Source organism: Cricetulus griseus, chromosome 7 (genome assembly GCF_003668045.3).
Source record: "Cricetulus griseus strain 17A/GY chromosome 7, alternate assembly CriGri-PICRH-1.0, whole genome shotgun sequence".
NCBI classification, from domain to species: domain Eukaryota; kingdom Metazoa; phylum Chordata; class Mammalia; order Rodentia; family Cricetidae; genus Cricetulus; species Cricetulus griseus.
Window position 1 is genome coordinate 79730265 of NC_048600.1, and position 19865 is coordinate 79750129.

At 41.3% G+C, this 19865-nt stretch overlaps 1 protein-coding gene across 3 annotated transcripts in view; it reads left to right on the forward strand.

Moving 5' to 3' along the window:
• Window positions 1-19474, forward strand: part of Znf18 (zinc finger protein 18) — a 35487-nt gene extending 16013 nt beyond the window's left edge. Inside the window, exons 5-7 of one of the 3 annotated variants that reach the window (XM_027427138.2) lie at window positions 11558-11642; window positions 12411-12521; window positions 18201-19474. In XM_027427138.2, the coding sequence (XP_027282939.1) occupies window positions 11558-11642; window positions 12411-12521; window positions 18201-18985 (981 nt within the window). In that variant the 3' untranslated portion in view covers window positions 18986-19474. The remainder of the gene's footprint in view (window positions 1-11557; window positions 11643-12410; window positions 12522-18200) is intronic. The other 2 variants (XM_027427139.2, XM_027427140.2) reach the window with 2 other exon arrangements.
• Window positions 19475-19865: the final 391 nt, after the last annotated feature.

Here is a 19865-nt window from a genome sequence, read left to right on the forward strand (position 1 = left end):
CACACTCCACTTCTTTGGAATGTGGGTATAATGTTCTCTAGACTGCTTCCTGTTGTTTGGGGGTGACAGCATCTTTAGGGGACCCTGAGAAAATTGAGATATGGTCAAGTCCTGGGAAAAGTAGCTGTAACATTTGTTGTTCAGTCTTTGTGTAATGGGGAAGTGCAGGGCTTATCTAAAGTTCTGGCTGAGGAATTATATGAGGCTGGACCATCTGAGTTAGCAGTTTTGAAGTTATTCTGGATGCAGAATTTTGAGGAAACTGCAACAGAAGCATTGGTATCTGATCCTCTTTTTCTGCTAACAAGCTTTTAAAGGTAACATACATATCTAAACAAGTATGGAATGTGTGGTGTGCAGAAGTCATCTAAAGATGACTTTTTTGTTATGTGTTTGAGCAGGTAAAAGACATGTGTCAACTTCTTAAGTCCATTTGGACTGTATAACCAAACCTCTATTCATGCCATATAAAAAGATGGTACATAATAATAAGTCACGAGAACTCTGATCCTTAGTCAGACACATTATCCATTGCATGACTGGCCTGCCAGGTCATGAGGCCTCTGTAGCCAACAAAATTCATCATGTCTCATCCTGTCTCAGAGCTGTTCCCATGTAGAAGGCTCAGCATACATGTCACCTGTCCTATAGTTTTTCCTGGCATCCTCTCTCACGTCTGTAACCAACATCCTCCGGTTTTCTCCAGTACAACCTGATCTTTATTAATTTTGAAGGAATCCATAGCTTTTCATTGCCTGTGGAAACAAAAATCTCCTCAATGCAACACATTTCCCAACTTCTATCCCAAGACATCCCTAAAGTATATAGGCTGGTTTAATTCAGCTGTTCACTCTATAATCCAGAGTCTCTCAGTAGTTGCTGTTTGCTCATCAGCACTTAAAAAATTCAGTCCACAAAGCAACATTACAGGATCCATGCTCTCAGGTAAGGCCATCCTTACCTGGGTTTTTTTTTTAATTATTATTATTATTACTTTACACTTCTTTTTTTGTAATTTTTTTATTAGTTCAAATTAGGAACAAGCTTGCTTCACATGTCAATCTCTTCTCCCTCTCCCTCTCCTTCCTCCCAACCCTCCCCCCACCCTCACCTGCCCTCCACCCCATCTGCCCTCCACTCCCCAGGCAGGGTAGGGCCCTCGATGGGAGCTTCCCAGAGTCCACCACATCATCCTGGGCCGGGCCCAGGCCCTCCCTCATGTGTCCAGGCTGAGAGTACATCCTTTCGCATGGGATGGGCTCTCAAAGTCCCTTCTTACACCAGGGAAAAATACTAATCCCCTACCAGGGGCCCCCTAGAGTGCGGAGGCTTCCTAATTGACAACTATGGTCAGGGGTCTGGATCAGTTCTGTGCTGACCTCCCAAACAGCAGTCTGGGGGTCCATGTGCTCCCCCTTGTTCAGGCCAGCTGTTTCTGTGGGTTTCACCAACCTGTTACCGACCCCTTTGATCTTCATTCCTCCCCCTAGTGTATATCTGTGGGTGTCTGCCTCTGCTTCCGTCAGCCACTGGATGAGGGCTCTAGGATGGCATAAAAAGTAGTCATCAGTCTCATTATAGGGGAAGGGTATTTAGGTAATCGTCTCCACCATTGCCTACATTGTCAGTTCGTGTCATCCTTGTAGATCTCTGGAAATCTCCCTAGTGCCAGTTCTCTCCTCAGACCTATAATGGCTCCCTCTGATATGGTATCTCTCATCCTGCTCTCCTCTATTCTTCCCCCAACTCAACATTTCTGCTCCTCCATTTCCTCCTCTCCCCTCCTCTTCTCCTCCTCTCATTTTGGCAGCTATCTCTCCCCTACCCTCATGCTCCCAAGTAGCTCAGGAGTTTCTACCCCTTCCCATTCCTGGGGTCCATGCATTTTTCCCTTAGAGTCCTTCTTGTTTCCTAGTTTCTTTGGTGAAGAGGATTGTAGGCTGGTAATCTTTTGCTCTATATCTAAAACTCATATATGAGTGAGTACATACCATGTTTGTCTTTTTGTGACTGGGTTACCTCACTCAGGATGGTTTCTTCTAGTTCCATCCATTTGCCTGTGAATTTCAAGATTCCATTGCTTTTTTCTGCTGAGTAGTACTCCATTGTATAAATGTACCACATTTTCTCTATCCATTCTTCAGTTGAGGGGCATCTAGGTTGCTTCCAGGTTCTGGCTATTACAAGCAATGCTGCTATATATGTCCTTGTTGTATGAATGTGCAGTATTTCGTTATTTGGGTATATACCCAAGAGAGGAATTGCTGGATCTTGAGGTAGACTGATTCCCATTTTTCTGAGCAACTGCCATAATGATTTCCAAAGTGGTCTTACAAGTTTGCACTCCCACCAGCAATGGAGGAGTGTTCCTTCTTCTCCACATCCTCTCCAGCATAGATTGTCATTGGTGTTTTTGATTTTAGCCATTCTGGCTGGTGTAAGATGGTATCTCAGAGTTGTTTTGAGTTGCATTTCTCTGATGGCCAAGGATTTTGAGTGCTTTCTTAAGTGTCTTTCAGCCATTTCAGTTTCCTCTGTTGAGAATTCTCTATTTAGTTCTGCACCCCACTTTTTAATTTCATTGTTTGGTGTTTTGGTGGTTAGCTTCTTCAGTTCATTGTGTATTTTGGAAATCAGCCCTCTGTCAGATGTGGGGTTGGTGAAAATCTTTTTCCATTCTGGTGGCTGCCGTTTTGTCTTGCTGAGTGTGTCCTTTGATTTACAGAAGCTTCTCAGTTTCAGGAGGTCCTGTTTATTAGTTGCAGATCTCAATGTCTATGCTACTGGTGTAAGGTTCAGGAAGCGGTCTCCTGTGCCAATTCGTTCAAGGGTATCTCCTACTTTCTCTTCTAGAAGACTCAGTGTGGCTGGATTTATGTTGAGATCTTTGATCCATTTGCACTTAAGTTTTATGCATGGTGACAGATATGGATCTATCTGCAATCTTCTGCATGTCCGAATCCAGTTGTGCCAGCACTATTTGTTGAAGATGCTATCTTTTTTCCATTGTATAGATTTAGCATCTTTTTAAAAAATAAGGTTTTCATAGGTGTGTGGGTTAATATCAGGGTTTTCAATTCGATTCCATTGGTCTATCTGTCTATTCTTGTGCCAATACCAAGCCGTTTTCAGAACTGTGGCTCTATAATAGAGCTTGAAGTCAGGGATTGTGATGCCTCCAGAAGATCCTTTATTGTATAGAGTTGTTTTAGCTATCCCGAGTTTTTTGTTTTTCCATATAAAGTTGAGTATTGTTCTTTCAAGGTCTGTGAAGAACTGTGTTGGGATTTTGATGGGGATTGCGTTGAATCTGTAGATTACTTTTGGCAAGATTGCCATTTTTGCTATGTTGATTCTACCTATCCAAGAGCATGGGTGATCTTTCCATTTTCTGGTATCTTCTTTAATTTCTTTCTTTAAAGACTCAAAGTTCTTACTGTACAGGTCTTTCACTTTTTTGGTTAGTGTTACCCCAAGATATTTTATGTTGCTTGTGGACATTGTGAAGGGTGATGTTTCTCTAATTTCTTTCTCATTGCATTTATCATCTGTATATAATAAGGCTACTGATTTTTTTGAGTTAATTTTGTATTCTGCTACTTTGCTGAAGGTATTTATCAGCTGTAGGAGTTCCCTGGTAGAGTTTTTCGGGTCACTTATGTAGACTATCATGTCATCTGCAACTAGTGAAAGTTTGACTTCTTCCTTTCCAGTTTGTATCCCTTTGATCTCCTTTTCTTGTCTTATTGCTCTAGCTAGAACTTCAAGTACAATATTGAGATATGCAGACAGTGGACAGCCTTGTCTTGTTCCTGATTTTAGAGGAATCATTTTGAGTTTCTCTCCATTTAGTTTGATGTTGGCTGTTGGTTTGGTGTATATTGCTTTTATCATGTTTAGATATGTACCTGTTATTCCTGTTCTCTCATGAAGGGATGTTGGATTTTGTCAAAGGCCTTTTCAGCATCTAGTGAGATGATCATTTGGTTTTTCTTTTTCAGTTTGTTTATATGGTGGATTACAGTGATGAATTTTTGTATGTTGAACCATCCTTGCATCCCTGGGATGAAGCCTACTTGATCATAGTGGATGATTTTTCCAATGTGTTCTTGGATTGATTTGCCAATATTTTGTTGAGTATTTTTGCATCGATGTTCATGAGGGATATTGGTCTGTAGTTCTCTTTTTTAGTTATATCTTTGTGTGGCTTGGGTATCAAAGTGATTGTAGCCTCGTAAAAAGAGTTTGGCAATGTCCATTCTGCTTCTATTGTGCAGAACAGTTTGAGGAGTACTGGTATTAGCTCTTGTTCGAATTTCTGGTAGAATTCTGCTGTGAAGCCATCTGGCCCTGGGCTTCTTTTGGTTGGGAGGCTTTTGATGACTGCATCTATTTCATTAGGGGTTATAGGTCGATTTAAACTGCTTATCTGTTTTTGGTTTAATTTTGGTAAGTGATATCTATCCAGGAAACTGTCCATTTCCTTTAGATTTTCGAATTTTGTGGAGTACAGGTTTTCAAAGTATGACCTGAAGATTCTCTGGATTTCCTCAGTGTCAGTTGTTATATCCCCCCTTTCATTTCTGATTTTGTTAATTAGCATGCTCTCTCTCTGCCTTTTGGTTAGTTTGGATAGAGGTTTGTCTATCTTGTTGATCTTCTCAAAGAACCAACTCTTTGTTTCATTGATTCTTTGTAATGTTTTCCTAGTTTCTACTTTATTGATTTCTGCCCTCAGTTTATTTCCTTGCCATCTACTCCTCCTTGGTGAGTTTGCTTCTTTTTGCTCTACAGCTTTCAGTTGTTCTGTCAATTCTCTAGTGTGACTTTTCTCCAGTTTCTTCATGTGGGCACTTAGTGTTATGAACTTTCTTCTTAGCATTGCTTTCAGAGTGTCCCATAAGTTTGGGTATGTTGTATCTACATTCTCATTAAATTCTAGGAAGTCTTTAATTTCTTTTTTTTTTTATTTCTTCCTCAACCCAGGAATGGTGCAATTGGGTGTTATTAAATTTCCACGAGTTTGTAGGTTTTCTGCAATTTGTATTGCTGTTGAATTCTAACTTGAAAGCATGGTGATCTGATAAGATACAGGTGGTTATTTCAATTCTTTTGTATCTGTGGAGGTTTGCTTTGTTGCCAACTATGTGGTCAATTTTAGAGAAGGTTCCATGTGGCGCTGAGAAGAAGGTATATTCTTTTGTGTTTGGAATGTTCTATAGATATGTGTTAAACCCAGTAGGGTCATAACTTCTGTTAGATCCTTTGTTTCTTCGTTAAGTTTCTGTCTGGTGGTCCTGTGTATGGTGAAAGTGGGGTGTTGAAGTCTCCTATAAGTGTGTGTAGTGTTATGTGTGGTTTGAGCTTTAATAATGTTTCTTTTATAAATGTGGGTGCCTTCGTATTTGGGGCATAGATGTTCAGGACTGAGAGTTCATCTTGATGGACTTTTCCTGTGATGAGTATGAAATGCCCTTCTTCATCTCTTTTGATTTTAGTTTAAAGTCTAATTTGTTAGATATTAGGATTGCTACACCAGCTTGTTTTTGGGCCCATTTGATTGGAAAATATTTTCCCAACCCTTTACTCTGAGGTAACGCCTGTCTTTGAAGTTGAGGTGTGTTTCTTATATACAGCAGAAGGATGGATTCTGTCTTCATATCCATTCTGTTAGCCTGTATCTTTTTATGGGCAGGTGAAGACCCATGACATTGAGGGATATTAATGTCCATTGATTGTTGGTTTTTGTTTGTTTTGTATTTATTTTTGGTGATGTCATTGTGTGTGTATTTTGCTCTCCTGTTTCTTTTTGTGTTTGGTAAAATTGGATTATCTATTGCCTATGTTTTTGTGAGTGTAGTTATCTTCTTTTGTCATGGAAGATCTTGTTTTCTCCATCTATAGTGATTGAAAGTTTTGCTGGGTACAGTAGTCTGGGTTGACATCCATGCTCCCTTAGTGTTTGTAGGGTATGTATCCAGGACCTCCTGGCTTTCAAAGTTTCCATTGAGAAGTCGGGAGTGATCCTGATAGGTCTGCCATTCTATGTTACTTGGCCTTTTTCCTTTGCTGCCCTTAATATTTTCTCTTTATTCTGTAGGTTTGTTGTTTTGATTATTATATGTTGAGGGGACTTCTTTTTGTGGTCCAGTCTGTTTGGTGTTCTGTAAGCTTCTTGTACTTTCATAGGCATATCCTTCTGTAGGTTGGAGAAGTTTTCTTCTATTACCTTGTTGAATATGTGTTCTGTACCTTTGAGTTGTATTTCTTTACCTTCTTCTATTATTCTTAGATTAGGCCTTTTCACAGTGTCCCATATTTCCTGGATATTTTGTGTTAGGGATTTGTTGGACTTGAGATTTTCTTTGGTTGATGACTGTATATCCTCCAGCGAGTCTTCAACAACTGAGATTCTCTCGTCCATCTTTTGAATTCTATTGGTTATATTCACATCTTTAGTTCCTGATCATTTATTCAGCCTTTCTATTTCTAGCATCCCCTCATTCTGTGTTTTCTTTATTGTTTCTGTTTCAGCTTTCATGCCTTGAACTGTTCCAGTGCTTCCTTCACTTGTTTTTTTGTTTTTTTTTTTTTCTTGGCTTTCTTTAGATTCTTTAAGAGATTTGTTTATTTCTTGAATTTTTTGGTTTGTCTTTTCCTCCATTTCATGTAATTTTTTGCTTGTTTTTTCTTCTATTTCTCTAAGGGATTTTCTTGTTTCCTCTTTAAAGGTCTCTATCATCTTCCTAAGATAATTTTTTTTTTTTTCAAGACAGGGTTTCTCTGTGTAGCTTTGGAGCCTATCCTGGCACTCTCCCTGTAGACCAGGCTGGCCTCGAACTCACACAGATCCATCCACCTGCCTCTGCCTCCCGAGTCCTGGGATTAAAGGTGTGCGCCACCGATGCCCATCTAAGATAATTTTTGAGGTCCATCTCTTCTTCACCCTCTGTGTTGGGCTTTTCAGATCTTGCTGGTGTGGAATCCCTAGATTCTGGTGGTGTCATATTGGTCTTTCTGATGTTGAATGTGTTCTTACTCTGTTTTCTTCCCATCTCTTCTTACAGTGGGTGCAGGTGGGATCTCTCTATCTTCCTCTTGTCACCCGGTGGTATGTGTGGGCCAAGACTTCAATGTCTGCAGCTCTGAATGGTCTTGCCTCTCCTGGTAGTCTCTTCACTGGGTAGGGTTCGGCCGTCGGAGGAGGAAGGAAGAGTGAGGTGTTTCTAGACTCAGGGAGCTCCTCCCTGGCTGGGCGCGTCCACTCCAAGCAGGAGCAGGCCCAGAGAGATCTGGGGTGAGTGGGACTTTGGGCAGGAGTCGGGCAGGAGCGGAGAGTACACTCACTTGGGTAGGGGTCAGGCTGGCGTACTTTACACTTTCTTTAAAGACTTTGCTTTATTTTTAAACTATTTGCTCTTATGACTGTCTATACCCATCTTTTGTCTTTCTTGAGCATTTAAACACATTGTAAACCTGTTCAGAGGTTTTCTTGGCCTGGACATGGCTTCTTTACTCCTGAGTTTTTAGTATTCTCTTGACCACATGAGCCAAAACTTAAACTGTGGAAGGTGACTAGGCCCTCTGCTTTGGCTGGCTCTGCTCCCCTTGGTTCCCTGAGAGTCTAGCCTCATGCTGGTAGGTGTGGGCCCCAGAGGAGCATTTACCTGCCCCAGCTCTAGGAATGTGTTGTGTTTGCCTACAGCAGGTGTTTGTACCAAGTGCCTGCTGTCCAAGTGCTCAACTGCACTGCAGAGCCTCTTAAAAGAGCTGAACCTCTGTATGCCAAGCCTACCCAAGAGAAAGAGGTCACCAGGAAGCCCCTCCTAACTTCTTCCTGCCTAGCTGTTGGCCTTTCAGCTTTTTATTAAACCAGTCAGAGGTTGTCTTGGCAAAGACATCTTCACAGTATAGACACGTGTTTTGCAGCATTACTAGCATTTTTCTTTTTCGCCATCTTATGGGTAGAAGATTCATTCTTACTACACATCTTAGCAACCTCTGTATATGGCTTTTTTTTTTTAATGAGTAGAGAATGTTTTCATTTTTCACACAGTAAATACTTATGGCTTCTGTCTGGCATGTCCACCATATTTTGTACTTCTGCTAAGGGGCCTCTATTAAGTAAAATAAGGGCCAGTTGAACAGGACTGTGATATTGCAACAGTGAGTCTGAGCAAACAGCTGCTAAGTGGCAAGTGGGTGGGTAGCACATGCAGAGTGGATATGCTGGCTGAATTGATGGCTTACATCCTGTTCAAGATTGAATCATCCACTCAGAGTGATGCACAGTTGCTGGGTGTGGTGGCACACCTATGATTTTAGCACTTTACAGAATGAAATAGAGTTGTAGGTTCTAGTGGGTTTCATGACAGACTGAACTCTACTGAAGAAGCTGTCTTAAAAAACAACAAACAAGCAGACAAATTATAAATGAAAGAATAGTGTACAATTTAAACCCTAGGAATTCATTCTGAAAAGTACCATTTGATCCTCCTAGTCTCCAGTTGACAGTGAGTAACTGAAATCAGAGATGTGAAAATGTAGATGGGGAGGATTGTGGCACAGTACAGAGAAGCCTGCTACTCAGGGCTAAGAGTCACTGGAAAACTGCTAATTCCTTTCTGTGTAGCTGCACTTTCATCCCATGGTATTTAGTTTCTGCAGTTCTTTGTATATTTGGGCTATTTTCCTCCCATCCATCCCGTGGGCTGTGTATTCTGCTGCTGGCTTCCTTTGCTGTGCAGGGTTTGATTTTCATGAGGTCTGTCTGTAGATACTTGGTCCTGTTTGTTACTGCCAGTTCCTGTACTGCCGGTGTTCTTGCCCACCCCAGTGTCTTGAAGAGTAGTCCCTATGTTTTCTTCTGAAATTTTCAGCTTGTAAGGTTTTAAGTTAAGGTCTTCAGCCCATTTTTGAGTTGATTTTTGTACAAGGTGAAAGAACCTAATTTCATCCTTCAGGTAGATAACTGGTTTTGCCAGCACCATTTATTTGTTGAACAGCTATTTTTTTTTTCCAGTGTAACTTCTTGCCTCCGTAGTCAAAAATCATGTGTGTGCAGCTTTGTCATCTTATGTTCAAATCCTCTATTCTATGCCATTGGTCTGTCGGTCTAAATTTATGATAGTACCAAGCTGTCTTTATCAATTTATCAAAGGATTGTTGTTTTTAGAGTCTATAGGTATAGTCCTGGAGAATTGGTTAATACTGTTAAAATAGTGCAGACACCAACTATCATCTGTTTTGGATAACTTAAAAGATCAAAGCTGGTCATGGTGGTACTTTCCGGTAATTCTAGCGTGCTGAAGGCTGAGGCAACAGGATTAGAATTTGAGGCCATTCACAAAATAAAACAATAACCAAATATTGAAAATGTTCACCAGCACTGTTCATTATTGGTAGTTACACATACACAGTGCTTATATTAGGTGATTGATGACTTACACACTTAGAGTACCTGTATTAGCCAATTGGTGACTATACACACCTACAGTGCCTATATTAGCCAACTGGCAACTATAAACATGCACAGTACCTGTATTAGCTGATAGGCAGTTATATATACAGTACGGTACTTATATTAGCAGATTGGCAATTATATACATATACAGTGCCTGTATTGGCTAATTGGCAATTATACATACAATACAGTGCCTGTATTAGCTGACAACCACCTACCAAGCACTAAAGCAAATGAGCCATCCATGATCTGCCTTGGCAAAGCTTTTGTATTTAATGGAATCCTTTGAAAATGAAGGGAAATTTAAATATAAATAGCCCTTACCTTCAGTCTTGTCTGTAAATTGGGAATTTTGCTAATCACATCAGGATGCTGAAGGGGTGTGATTACCTCTATGTATACTTCATTATCAGAATTGGTAGGATTCCTCTCTTCACTGAGTCAAAGGTGGCATAGCTCATACGTCCACAAGATGGTGCTGTTTCCACACAGGAACACGAGTCCCCCATCATTGCACTTGCTTGTGTCCTCTAGAGCAGGACCTTGTGGTTTTCAAAGGGAAAGGTGATGGCTGCTGGTACCTTGCATCGCTAGTGGGAGTTACATTCAAGCCTCAGCTTCTTGGCATTTCTGGAGTGTGAGGCTTTCAGCCAGAGGTGCACTGTTGAGCGGCCCTGACCCACACTGCTCTGGGCTGTCTGTTGGCTGCTGGTTATGTTGGAGCTTCTGGTGCATGTGCTCTTTTGCTTGACAGTGCACATAGCAGCAGCTGTTTTGTGCCATGGGAAATGTCCAGTGTCCAGCAAAGCTGGCATTCTGTCAGGTACTTGTGTGGTGTCCTTTCCACTGCCAGCACCAAAATGAGTGTCTCGTGTGTTCCAGCAAGGACTCCTGTATTCAGCAGTATTTACACAGGCTGGCTGTTTACAGGAGCTTTATTCATTAAAAAGTAACAAAATAATAAGTTTAAATTCAGTTTTTTATATAGACTATAGTTAAGTATGTATATTGAGGGAGCTTCTGAGTGTTCTGATGTTTTTAATACCAAAATATACCCCCACCCCAGCATCTAATTTAAGACTTTTGGTGACGCTCCTGGAGACATTTGTGACACTAGGTGGCAGACTTGCTTTAGAACTGAGGGTGAAAAGTGGCAGTGACTTTTGTAACAGTGGTACTTGTATTATTTCTTTCAAGCCTCCCAACAAATTCTTGAGTTCAGTGCTAATAGCAGGTGAGGACCAAGACTCCAGAAGGTTAAATAACTTGTTCAAGGTCATACAGCTAGAAAGTGACCAGTTTGGGACTTGGGGTTCAGTATGTGTGACTCCACAGAGTGTGCTGCCAGTCCCTCTGGGTTGTTATTGTCAGCTTCTTGTGGGGAGTATGAAATTTGAGTTTGGAAAGTAGGTAGATGTGAGATGGGTGGCCTTCCAGGTTTTGGGTCTTAAGCCTGCAGTTGAAGAAAAGAAGAAAGACTACTTTGGGTAACAAGGGAGCACCTTTCTCAGGAGCATTGAGAGTTAAACCAACTTCATGTTAGGCTTTCTGTGAACCTTTGAGGGGGTCCAGATGCGTGCCGTTGGGACACCTGATGCTTTCGAAGCCACCAGCTTTTGTTTCAGAATCAGATTTTGCAGTTGACTTCATTGTTGACTTTTCCTATCTTTCACTCCTTTACACTTGCTTTTCCCAGTAATGCCTTTTTATTTCTTTCCTTTCTCTTTGAAATGTCTAGGTTTCCAGTAGTAAGGATAGCAGGTCCTCAGAGTTATAAAAGCTTCACTGCATCTCTTGAAAGGACAAGAACAAGGGTCAGTGAAGAATGGTGGCATTCTTCATTCCTAAATACATGCAGCATAAAACCCGAAATTTCACCCCTAGTGTTTTCTAAACTAGGCAAGAAATGCTGATCTGAAGTCTGTCGTCTTCCTTCCCTTTGGTCTCTTTGTTCTTATCCTGTGTTCCTGTGAGTTCTTAGGTCTCCTGTTGACAAGGGTCTATGGCCAATTCCTTCCTCTCGGCTTTCTGTGCTCTTTTAAGCAGATTTAAGCACCTTCATTGGAATGCTACTTCTGTGATTTTTTTTTCTAGGAACAGTGGAGACACCTGGATTCTACTCAGAAGGAACAGTACTGGGATTTCATGCTGGAGACCTATGGGAAAATGGTCTCAGGAGGTGAGGCCTGCTTGATAGGAGGAGATGAAAAGATTGGTAAAGTATTAGTATTTTCTGTGCATTCCTAGAAACCTGCTCAGGGTTTGTGAGTAAAGGAAATCATTGGTGCTACTGTAGGAACTTGGAGAGTTAGAGATAGCAAGCTTATAAGTAGGAATGTCCCAATGCTGAAATTGCTCTGTTTGTCAGGAACTGTGTGAGTATGTGACATTCAGTAATACCTTTAATTTATGAAATAAATAGGCATGGTGATGGCATTCTCCACCCCCAACCCCTTATTTTTCCCTTTTTGAGACAGTCTCACTTTGTAGCCCTTGAACTCACAGAGACCTGCCTGTCTTTGCTATCTGAGTGCTGGGACTAAAAGTGAGCACTACCATACCCAGCCATGACATTCCTCTTTCTTTTAAAGATGCTAGAAGTATCATCAGACTAAAGACTTGCTTATTCTTCCACAGTTCCCAGGGCCTGGGTTACGGTGCATTTAATTGTGACTGGTCTTGAATCTGTGCTCTCTTCCTACTAAGTTGCCTAAACTAGTAGCTGGTGGAGTCCCTGTCCTGATCCTTTCACCAGCCTGCCAGTGGTCCCCAGATCCTTGTGATCACTTTATCAGATTGTTTTTAAGGAATTCACCATATGTTCCTGTCATCTCATTCTCTGGTGGCATCACTGTCTCCGTGTCTAGGGTTCTTTTTTAAAAGACACAGTTTGAGTTCCCAGAGGTTACCGTTCATCTCAGCCCACAAAATTTCTCTCTCTTGGTAGCAGGTATTTCTAACTCCAAACCTGACCTGACTAACATAGCAGACTATGGGGAAGAGCTGGCAGGGCTGCAACTTCATATCAGTGAGAAGATACCAAGACTCACCTGCAAAGGTCAGTGGGTTTCACTGGTCTCCAGCCATTTCTGACTAACTCATATTCAATTGGAAGCAGTGGGTAAAGAGTTTTTCCCATTAGTTACCGCTAACTGTGATCTGGCTTGAACACCAAAGCTGGGTTTCCATGTTGCTCACTACAAGGCCGTTGACATATTTATTTAATCATGAAAGGGAGACCACATGTTGGATGTGCTTTCAGTCTTGTCTAGTTTGATAGTTTTCCTTCTCAGAGAGAATTCACATTCAGACAAAATGAGGCCAATACAGGTAGTTAGAATTCCTTCAAACACTTTGTAATAGCTGCTGTTATTATCACCAACCAGAAAATTTCAGAGAAATTACTCTTTTGGATTTTTAAAAATTATTTTTATTTTATTATTAACCTATGTTTATTGAATGTCTGTAGGTGCATGCTTTGTCCCTGCATGTGTGTAGAGGCAAGAGGACAGCTTTATGTCATGTAATCTTCTTCCACCTTTTTTTGGGTTTCGGGGATCAAACTCAGGTCATCTGGTTTGTGTGGCAAGCATTGTTTCCCACTTAACCATATTGCTGGCCCCAAACTAAACTTTTCTTACTGTGCTCATAATCAGTAGTAACCACATACCATCAGCAAAATAAACAGAAAAATGTACCCAACCTTCATTAAAAAGCAGCAACTGATGCTTAGCATATTTGAAGACTGGGAATAAATCTGAATTTATTGTGCTGTGCTCTCCTTTACTCTGGATGCACTTTCTAAAACATGTCTGTCATAGAAAATATAACAGTTCACTCATATACAACTGTATGTACACACATGCCCATTGAGTTCTAGAACCTTGAAGAAGGAAAAGGACTTAGGGTGGAAATTTTGTGACAAATTATCCTTTCCCCAAAGGAGTCTGATTGTTTTCTTTTGATAATGTATTACAAAGAACAAGAAATGATACATATGACTTTATTATCAGTTTTTTTTGGGGGGGGGTGCTAGGAGTCAAGCCGGCTCTTACATATACAAAGTACACATCATAATGCCCTGTTATAATTTTAATTTGAAGCAACATGTATTGCTGGGTTCTGTTCTTAGGACCCACATGGCAGCTCAGCCACTGTCTGTAACCCTACTTCCAGGGAGTCTGATGGTCCTTTCTGGCCTCCTTAAACACCACATGTACACATAGTGCACAGACATATGCAGGCAAAATTTAAACATTTTTAAAATTACAGTGTTGATCCCACTAAGTGAACCAGACAGTCCAGCTCTTCTTGGGCTCCTTTCTTAGGTGACATTCATGAAGCATCTTCCAGCTTTTCTCACTACTCTTCTCTGCTGACATGAAAGTTTAAAATCCATTGCTACAAAGGAACCCAGGTCCTCTGTACAAGTAGTAAGTGGTCTTATACACTGAGCCCATTATTATTATTATTACATGATGTTTTTTTGGTGCGGTTTTATATTCCCAATAAAAATGAGTAAAGCAGCTGGGCAGTGGTGGCACACACCTTTAATCCCAGAACTCGGGAGGCAGAGGCAGGTGGATCTCTGTGAGTTTGAAACCAACCTGGTCTACAGAGTGAGATCCAGGACAGGCTACAAAGCTACACAGAGAAACCCTGTCTCGAAAAACAAAACAAAACAGAAGAGTAAAAGACAGAGGTTGCCTGTACCTTGTACCTTGCAGCAATAGGATTTTGTGATAGTCAGCTCACTATATCCCAAACTGTTTCTGTTTGTCTGTCTGTCTGTCCTTCCTTCCTTCCTTCCTTCCTTCCTTCCTTCCTTCCTTCCTTCCTTCCTTCCTCCCTCCCTCCCTCCCTCCCTCCCTCCCTCCTCCCTCCCTCCCTCCCTCCCTCCCCCCCCCTCCCTCCCTCCCTCCCTCCCTCCCTCCCCCCCTCTTTTAAAGCCATCCCTCTTGCTGACTTGGCACCATTAGGTTCTGCCTTGAATAAGCCTGTCCTTATAGCTAGAGATAGAAGCTGGAGAAAAGGTAGTAGAAGGAAGTGTGGAGAGATGAATTTGGTGGTGATATGGACAAAGAGAACACTGGAAAGAGAAGCCTGTGAAGAGCCGAAGTAGAAGTCTAGCTGCACAGGGAAGAGACTCTGAACTGGGGCAGAAACTGTAGGGAAAAGATAGGAAAGGGCCAGTTGGAAAATGTAACAGACCAGCTGCAGAAGTCACGAGAGAAATGCTGTTTTCTTTGACCATATGGAAGGACAGTTAGAGTAAAAGCAGATCTGTGTTTGTAATCAGAGTCTCAAGGCATTAAAAAACCCACCAATGACAGCGATCAAAAAGTTCCATGATTCCTAAGTAGATATCTTAACAGCAAGGAAGACTGGTCGGAAAAGCTGGAAGATGCTCAGCCCAGGAAGAGCTGGGCTCTCTGGCTCACTTCTGATGGAGGGAAGCACAGGAGGTGCTTCTCTGTTTAGGGCTGTAAGGAAGCGTTGGGGAACACTGTTCAGTTTTGACTGTGTTGCTTAACAGAATAAGTTAGAAATCAATTTTAAGAAAGTAATGTGCAAAGTAGACATAAAGAAGCAAATGAGTAGATATTTGCATCCTGTTTGGATTGAAAACATTTTTCTAAGGATAGAGGCAATAAAAGAAATTGTTGAAGAAAAGATTAACAGATACTGGTACTTACAAAGTAAAAAAATCTATAAATAAAAATTACTCCAAACAAAATTACTGCAACTAAATTGGTGTAAAACATTTTGGTGAACTTGATAAACAGTGATCAATATTATTTTTCTTAATATAGAGAAAGTTAAAAAGCAAATTGATGAGAACAAATTACTTTCTCAGTAAGATTTGGACAGCAGTGAAAAATAGCTCCCATATGTGGTGGGGGAAAAAAAAAAGATTCATCCTTTCATCACTGAGGAATTAAGATTTACAATAACAAAAATCCATTTTTCAGTGGTCTAAATAGCATATGTAGAAAACCATTCAATACTCAATATTTATTAGCTCCTTCCCCATTTCCCCAGCTTAATGACATACTACAGTTGGGAGAGTCCTTCTGGGAATTAAATTGCCAGTAGATGTTAGGACCTTGGGGCTGCAGAGACAGCTCAGTTGTTTATGACTCTTAGTGTACATATAGAGGCCCTGGGTTTGGTTCCTAGTGTCTAGATACATCTCACAACCATCTGTAACTCCAGTCCCGGGGGAATCCTAAACCCTCTTCTGACCTGCATAGGCTCCTGTGTGTATCTGTGTGTATGTGATATCCATACATACAATCAGACATACACTAAAATAAATAAACCCAAGAGCAAATTTTTAGAAAAGAACCGGTAATGTTCATGCCATAGGTATAACAGTTGTGCTTTGAGGAATTCCTTTAAGGTATTGATCAGAAAATGGACAAAAACTTAAGAGAATTGCTTATTACAGTGATACTTATTGTAGTAAACACATGATTAACAACATAGGTTTCCACAGTGGGGATTTTTTTTTTTTCTTTTTTTTTGAGATAGGGTTTCTCTATGTAGCCTTAGCTATTCTTGGCTGTCCTGGAACTCTCCCTGTAGACCAGACTGACCTCAAACTCACAGAGATTCATCTGCCTCTGCCTCCCAAGTGCTGGCATTAAAGGTGTGTGCCATCACCACTAGGTGGGAATTCTTAAGTACACAATGTGTTTATTATAACTCTTTGATGGTGACTGTTACTTGGCTCTTTAGCCGGGCGTTGGTGGCACACGCCTTTAATCCCAGCACTCGGGAGGCAGAGGCAGGCAGATCTCTGTGAGTTCGAGGCCAGCCTGGTCTCCAGAGCGAGTGCCAGGATAGGCTCCAAAGCTACACAGAGAAACCCTGTCTCGGAAAACCAAAAAAAAAAAAAAAGAGATCTGTTTAATCTGTTTATAGAGTCTTATTTAAAGATGAGAGAGATGGTACTTGTACCCTTTGAGTGGGTTATGTCTGGCACTCTGAGAATTAATACATTCAGTTCTAGTTCATGGACAGGTTCCTATATCTGGCAGGCCATTGTTAAGGTGAAAATGAAAAAGAGAAGAAAACAGCCTCTTATTTTATGCTTGTTTCATTTTATTTAACTTTTTTGAGGCAGAGTCTTATGTAGACCTTCTGGCCTTGAACCCAATGTGTAGCCTAAGATGCTATTGGACTTTTGTCCCTCATTTATCTACCTCCTGGAAGGTGGCATTACAGGTATGTGTGACCAGACTCAGCTTAAGTAAACTCTTTTACCTTAGATGGGTCTTGCTGTGTGGTCTAGGCTGTCTTTGAATTTCTGATCTTTCTGCCTCACCTTCCCACTCTGGGATTATAGTTTATGTTATGATTCCTGACACTGAACAGAATCTTAGATTTATAAGGATAAAGTATTTAAAAATTTTAAGTACATCTTCCAGCCAAAATAAAATCTTTATCATTTGCATCATGAGTAATAATCAGAAACGTACATTAGGAGAAAAAGTATAATTGCTTATAAAAGTTAGTAAAGTATGTATAGCTGGGTATGGTGTCCAGTGCCTGAATTCCTAGCTACCCAGGAGGCTGAGCAAGAGTATCATTTGAACCTAGGAATTTGAGGCTAACCTGAACAACATAGCAAAACCAAAAAAAATATGAAAACATACATAAAAGCAGGGTGCACACAACTGCTATTTTTAACCAGTGTGGCAAATACAGCCTTATTGCATTAACCTACAATAAAATGACACATTAATAAAGTTCATTAATTAAATTGTTTCTTAAAAGAGTCCATTTTTAATACTAAATAAACCAGTGTCAGTTGTTTACTCTATTAATGCTGTATAGCCAGATAGAGAATATCAGTGATATCTAAAAACAGGTTGTACATATGTACATGCAAATTAAATTAGAAAGACTGGAAGTCCAGCCGTGGTGGTGGTGGTGGTGACTCATGCTTTTAATCCCAGCACTCAGGGCAGAGGCAGGCGGATCTCTGAGTTTGAAGCCAATCTGATCTACAAAAGTTCAGGCTAGCTGGGACCACAAGATGAGACCCTGTCTCAAAGCAAAGACTCTAAGAAGACACATATAGTCGTCTTTGGTAGTGCTTTTGGGTTTTGGGGTTGATTGGGTTTTCTCGTGTATGTTTATTTTCCCTTTCTAAATTTTTTTAAATTATGTTTACATTTTATATATAATCAAATAAAAATATTGGAGCTAGAGGGATGGCTCAGCAGTTGAGAGTGTGTTTGTTGCTCTTGCCGAGGACCCGAGTTTGGTTCACAGCATACATGCCAGGTGCTCACAGATGCCTGTGACACCAGCTCCTATGTGAATACCTACACCCATGTTTGTATATACACAAACATACTCAATACACATAATTAAAGATAATAAAAATAAATCTTAAAATGAAAACCAGCCATCTTAACAAGCATGGCTTGCATATAACGTGTTTGTTTTTTGTTTTTTTGTAAGTGCATGCTGCTTGCTTGTAGAGGGGTCTGCAAAGCCCATTAGCAGCCTGTGGTGTTGAGAGTAGCTCAGCTCCAGAGCCAGTCTAGCCTTGAACCCAGCAAAGGTAAAGGGCGCCTGTAGCGCTCAGGCAGCCAATAGTTTTCTTCCACACTATTGATACCCTCTCAGTAAAAAGGAAGATGATACCCTAGTGCCATCTTTTCATCAGTTAGAGAAGAGGGAGTAACAGTTACTGCCATTTAAACCTTCTTTTTCCTTTCAGAAGACAGACAAGAAAATGACAAAGAGAACTTAAACTTGGAAAATCACAGGGACCAGGGGTCTCTGGATGTTTTCTGTCAGGCATCAGGTGAGGCACCACCACAGACTGCCTTGGATTTCCTGGGTGAGAGTGAGCTGCATCGCTTTGGAGGAGAGAATGTCCCTGAAGCTCTGGAAAGCCTTCAGGGTGAAGGACCACCAGGGGGGCAGCTCTTTCCTCCTGAAAGGGGCCCTGGGAAACAGCTAGGTCAGCACATACAGACCTCTTCTTCAGGAGAGCTGTCTGCCTTGTGGCTGGAGGAGAAGAGAGAGGCCTCTCAGAAGGGACAGGCCAGAGCTCCCATGGCCCAGAAACTGCCCACCTGCAGAGACTGTGGGAAAACCTTCTATAGGAATTCACAGCTTGTTTTCCACCAAAGGACTCATACCGGAGAGACATACTTTCATTGCCCCATTTGCAAAAAAGCCTTTCTGCGAAGCTCAGACTTTGTGAAACATCAGAGAACTCACACAGGAGAGAAGCCCTGTAAATGTGATTACTGTGGGAAAGGCTTTAGTGACTTATCAGGCTTGCGCTACCACGAGAAAATCCACACAGGAGAGAAACCCTATAAATGCCCCATCTGTGAGAAAAGGTTTATTCAGAGGTCAAACTTTAATAGACATCAAAGGGTTCACACAGGTGAGAAACCTTATAAATGTACCCACTGCGGCAAGCGCTTCAGCTGGAGCTCCAGCCTCGATAAGCATCAGAGATCACACCTGGGGAAGAAGCCCTGCCCATAGCCACACTCCCAGCCAGCCTGCCAGTCTGTTGCAGCCCTGCTCAGCTCTGCCTGGAGGTACTGCAATCAGAAAGGACCTCTCCTCTCTGAAGGTTGGAGGGAGAGGAGCTGGGCACTGTTTTGTCATGGAGGGATGTTATTCTGAGTGGATTTCTTGGCTTAGTTTTTCCTTTTGCACCAGGAAAAGAAACCAGTCTTTCTTTTTGAGCTGGTCTCTTACTTTGGACCCCTTGGGAAAGACATGTCATGTAGATAATGGCTTTAGTAGCTTTCTCTGACAAAGCCTAACTGATAAGGCCATGATTGCTGCTGGCAGTGAGAACCTCAGATCAGCTTTACAACTGTGGATCTAGAGCAGGCTGTCTGTTGCAAAAGGGGAGGTAGGGAGGCCTAAGTGCATGCTGCCTTTGTCAGACAGGTGACAAAGTTCTCATTTAACTGTCCCTTATTTGAAATAAAGTGAGCTGAGTTAGTCTTTATCTTCCTTGTATCTGTTGTGTTCACGGTGTATTGACTATCAGTTCTGAGCATACCATTTTCATAGAAGAGCACACTTGGGAATTGAGAGCTCCAGGACCAGCCCATAGAAACCTATCACATTTATATGTAGCAGAAAGTGACTAGGAAGTGGGAGAATGGTCCAGGCTGAGAGAACACCTTTACTCAGGTAAGTCTATTTGTGATGAGCCTTTTTTGAGTCTGTCTTCCACTTGATCAAATGGCGTAAGTGTCCCCTCTTTATTCCTGCATCCTTCTTAGACTGTTATTTTTGCTAGAGTATTTTATGTTTTCAAATGTTCTTTATTACCTTATTTTGCCTACAGAGTGTTAGGAAGAAGTCAATAGTTATCTATCTAGTTTTTAATACTGCCTAGGACTTT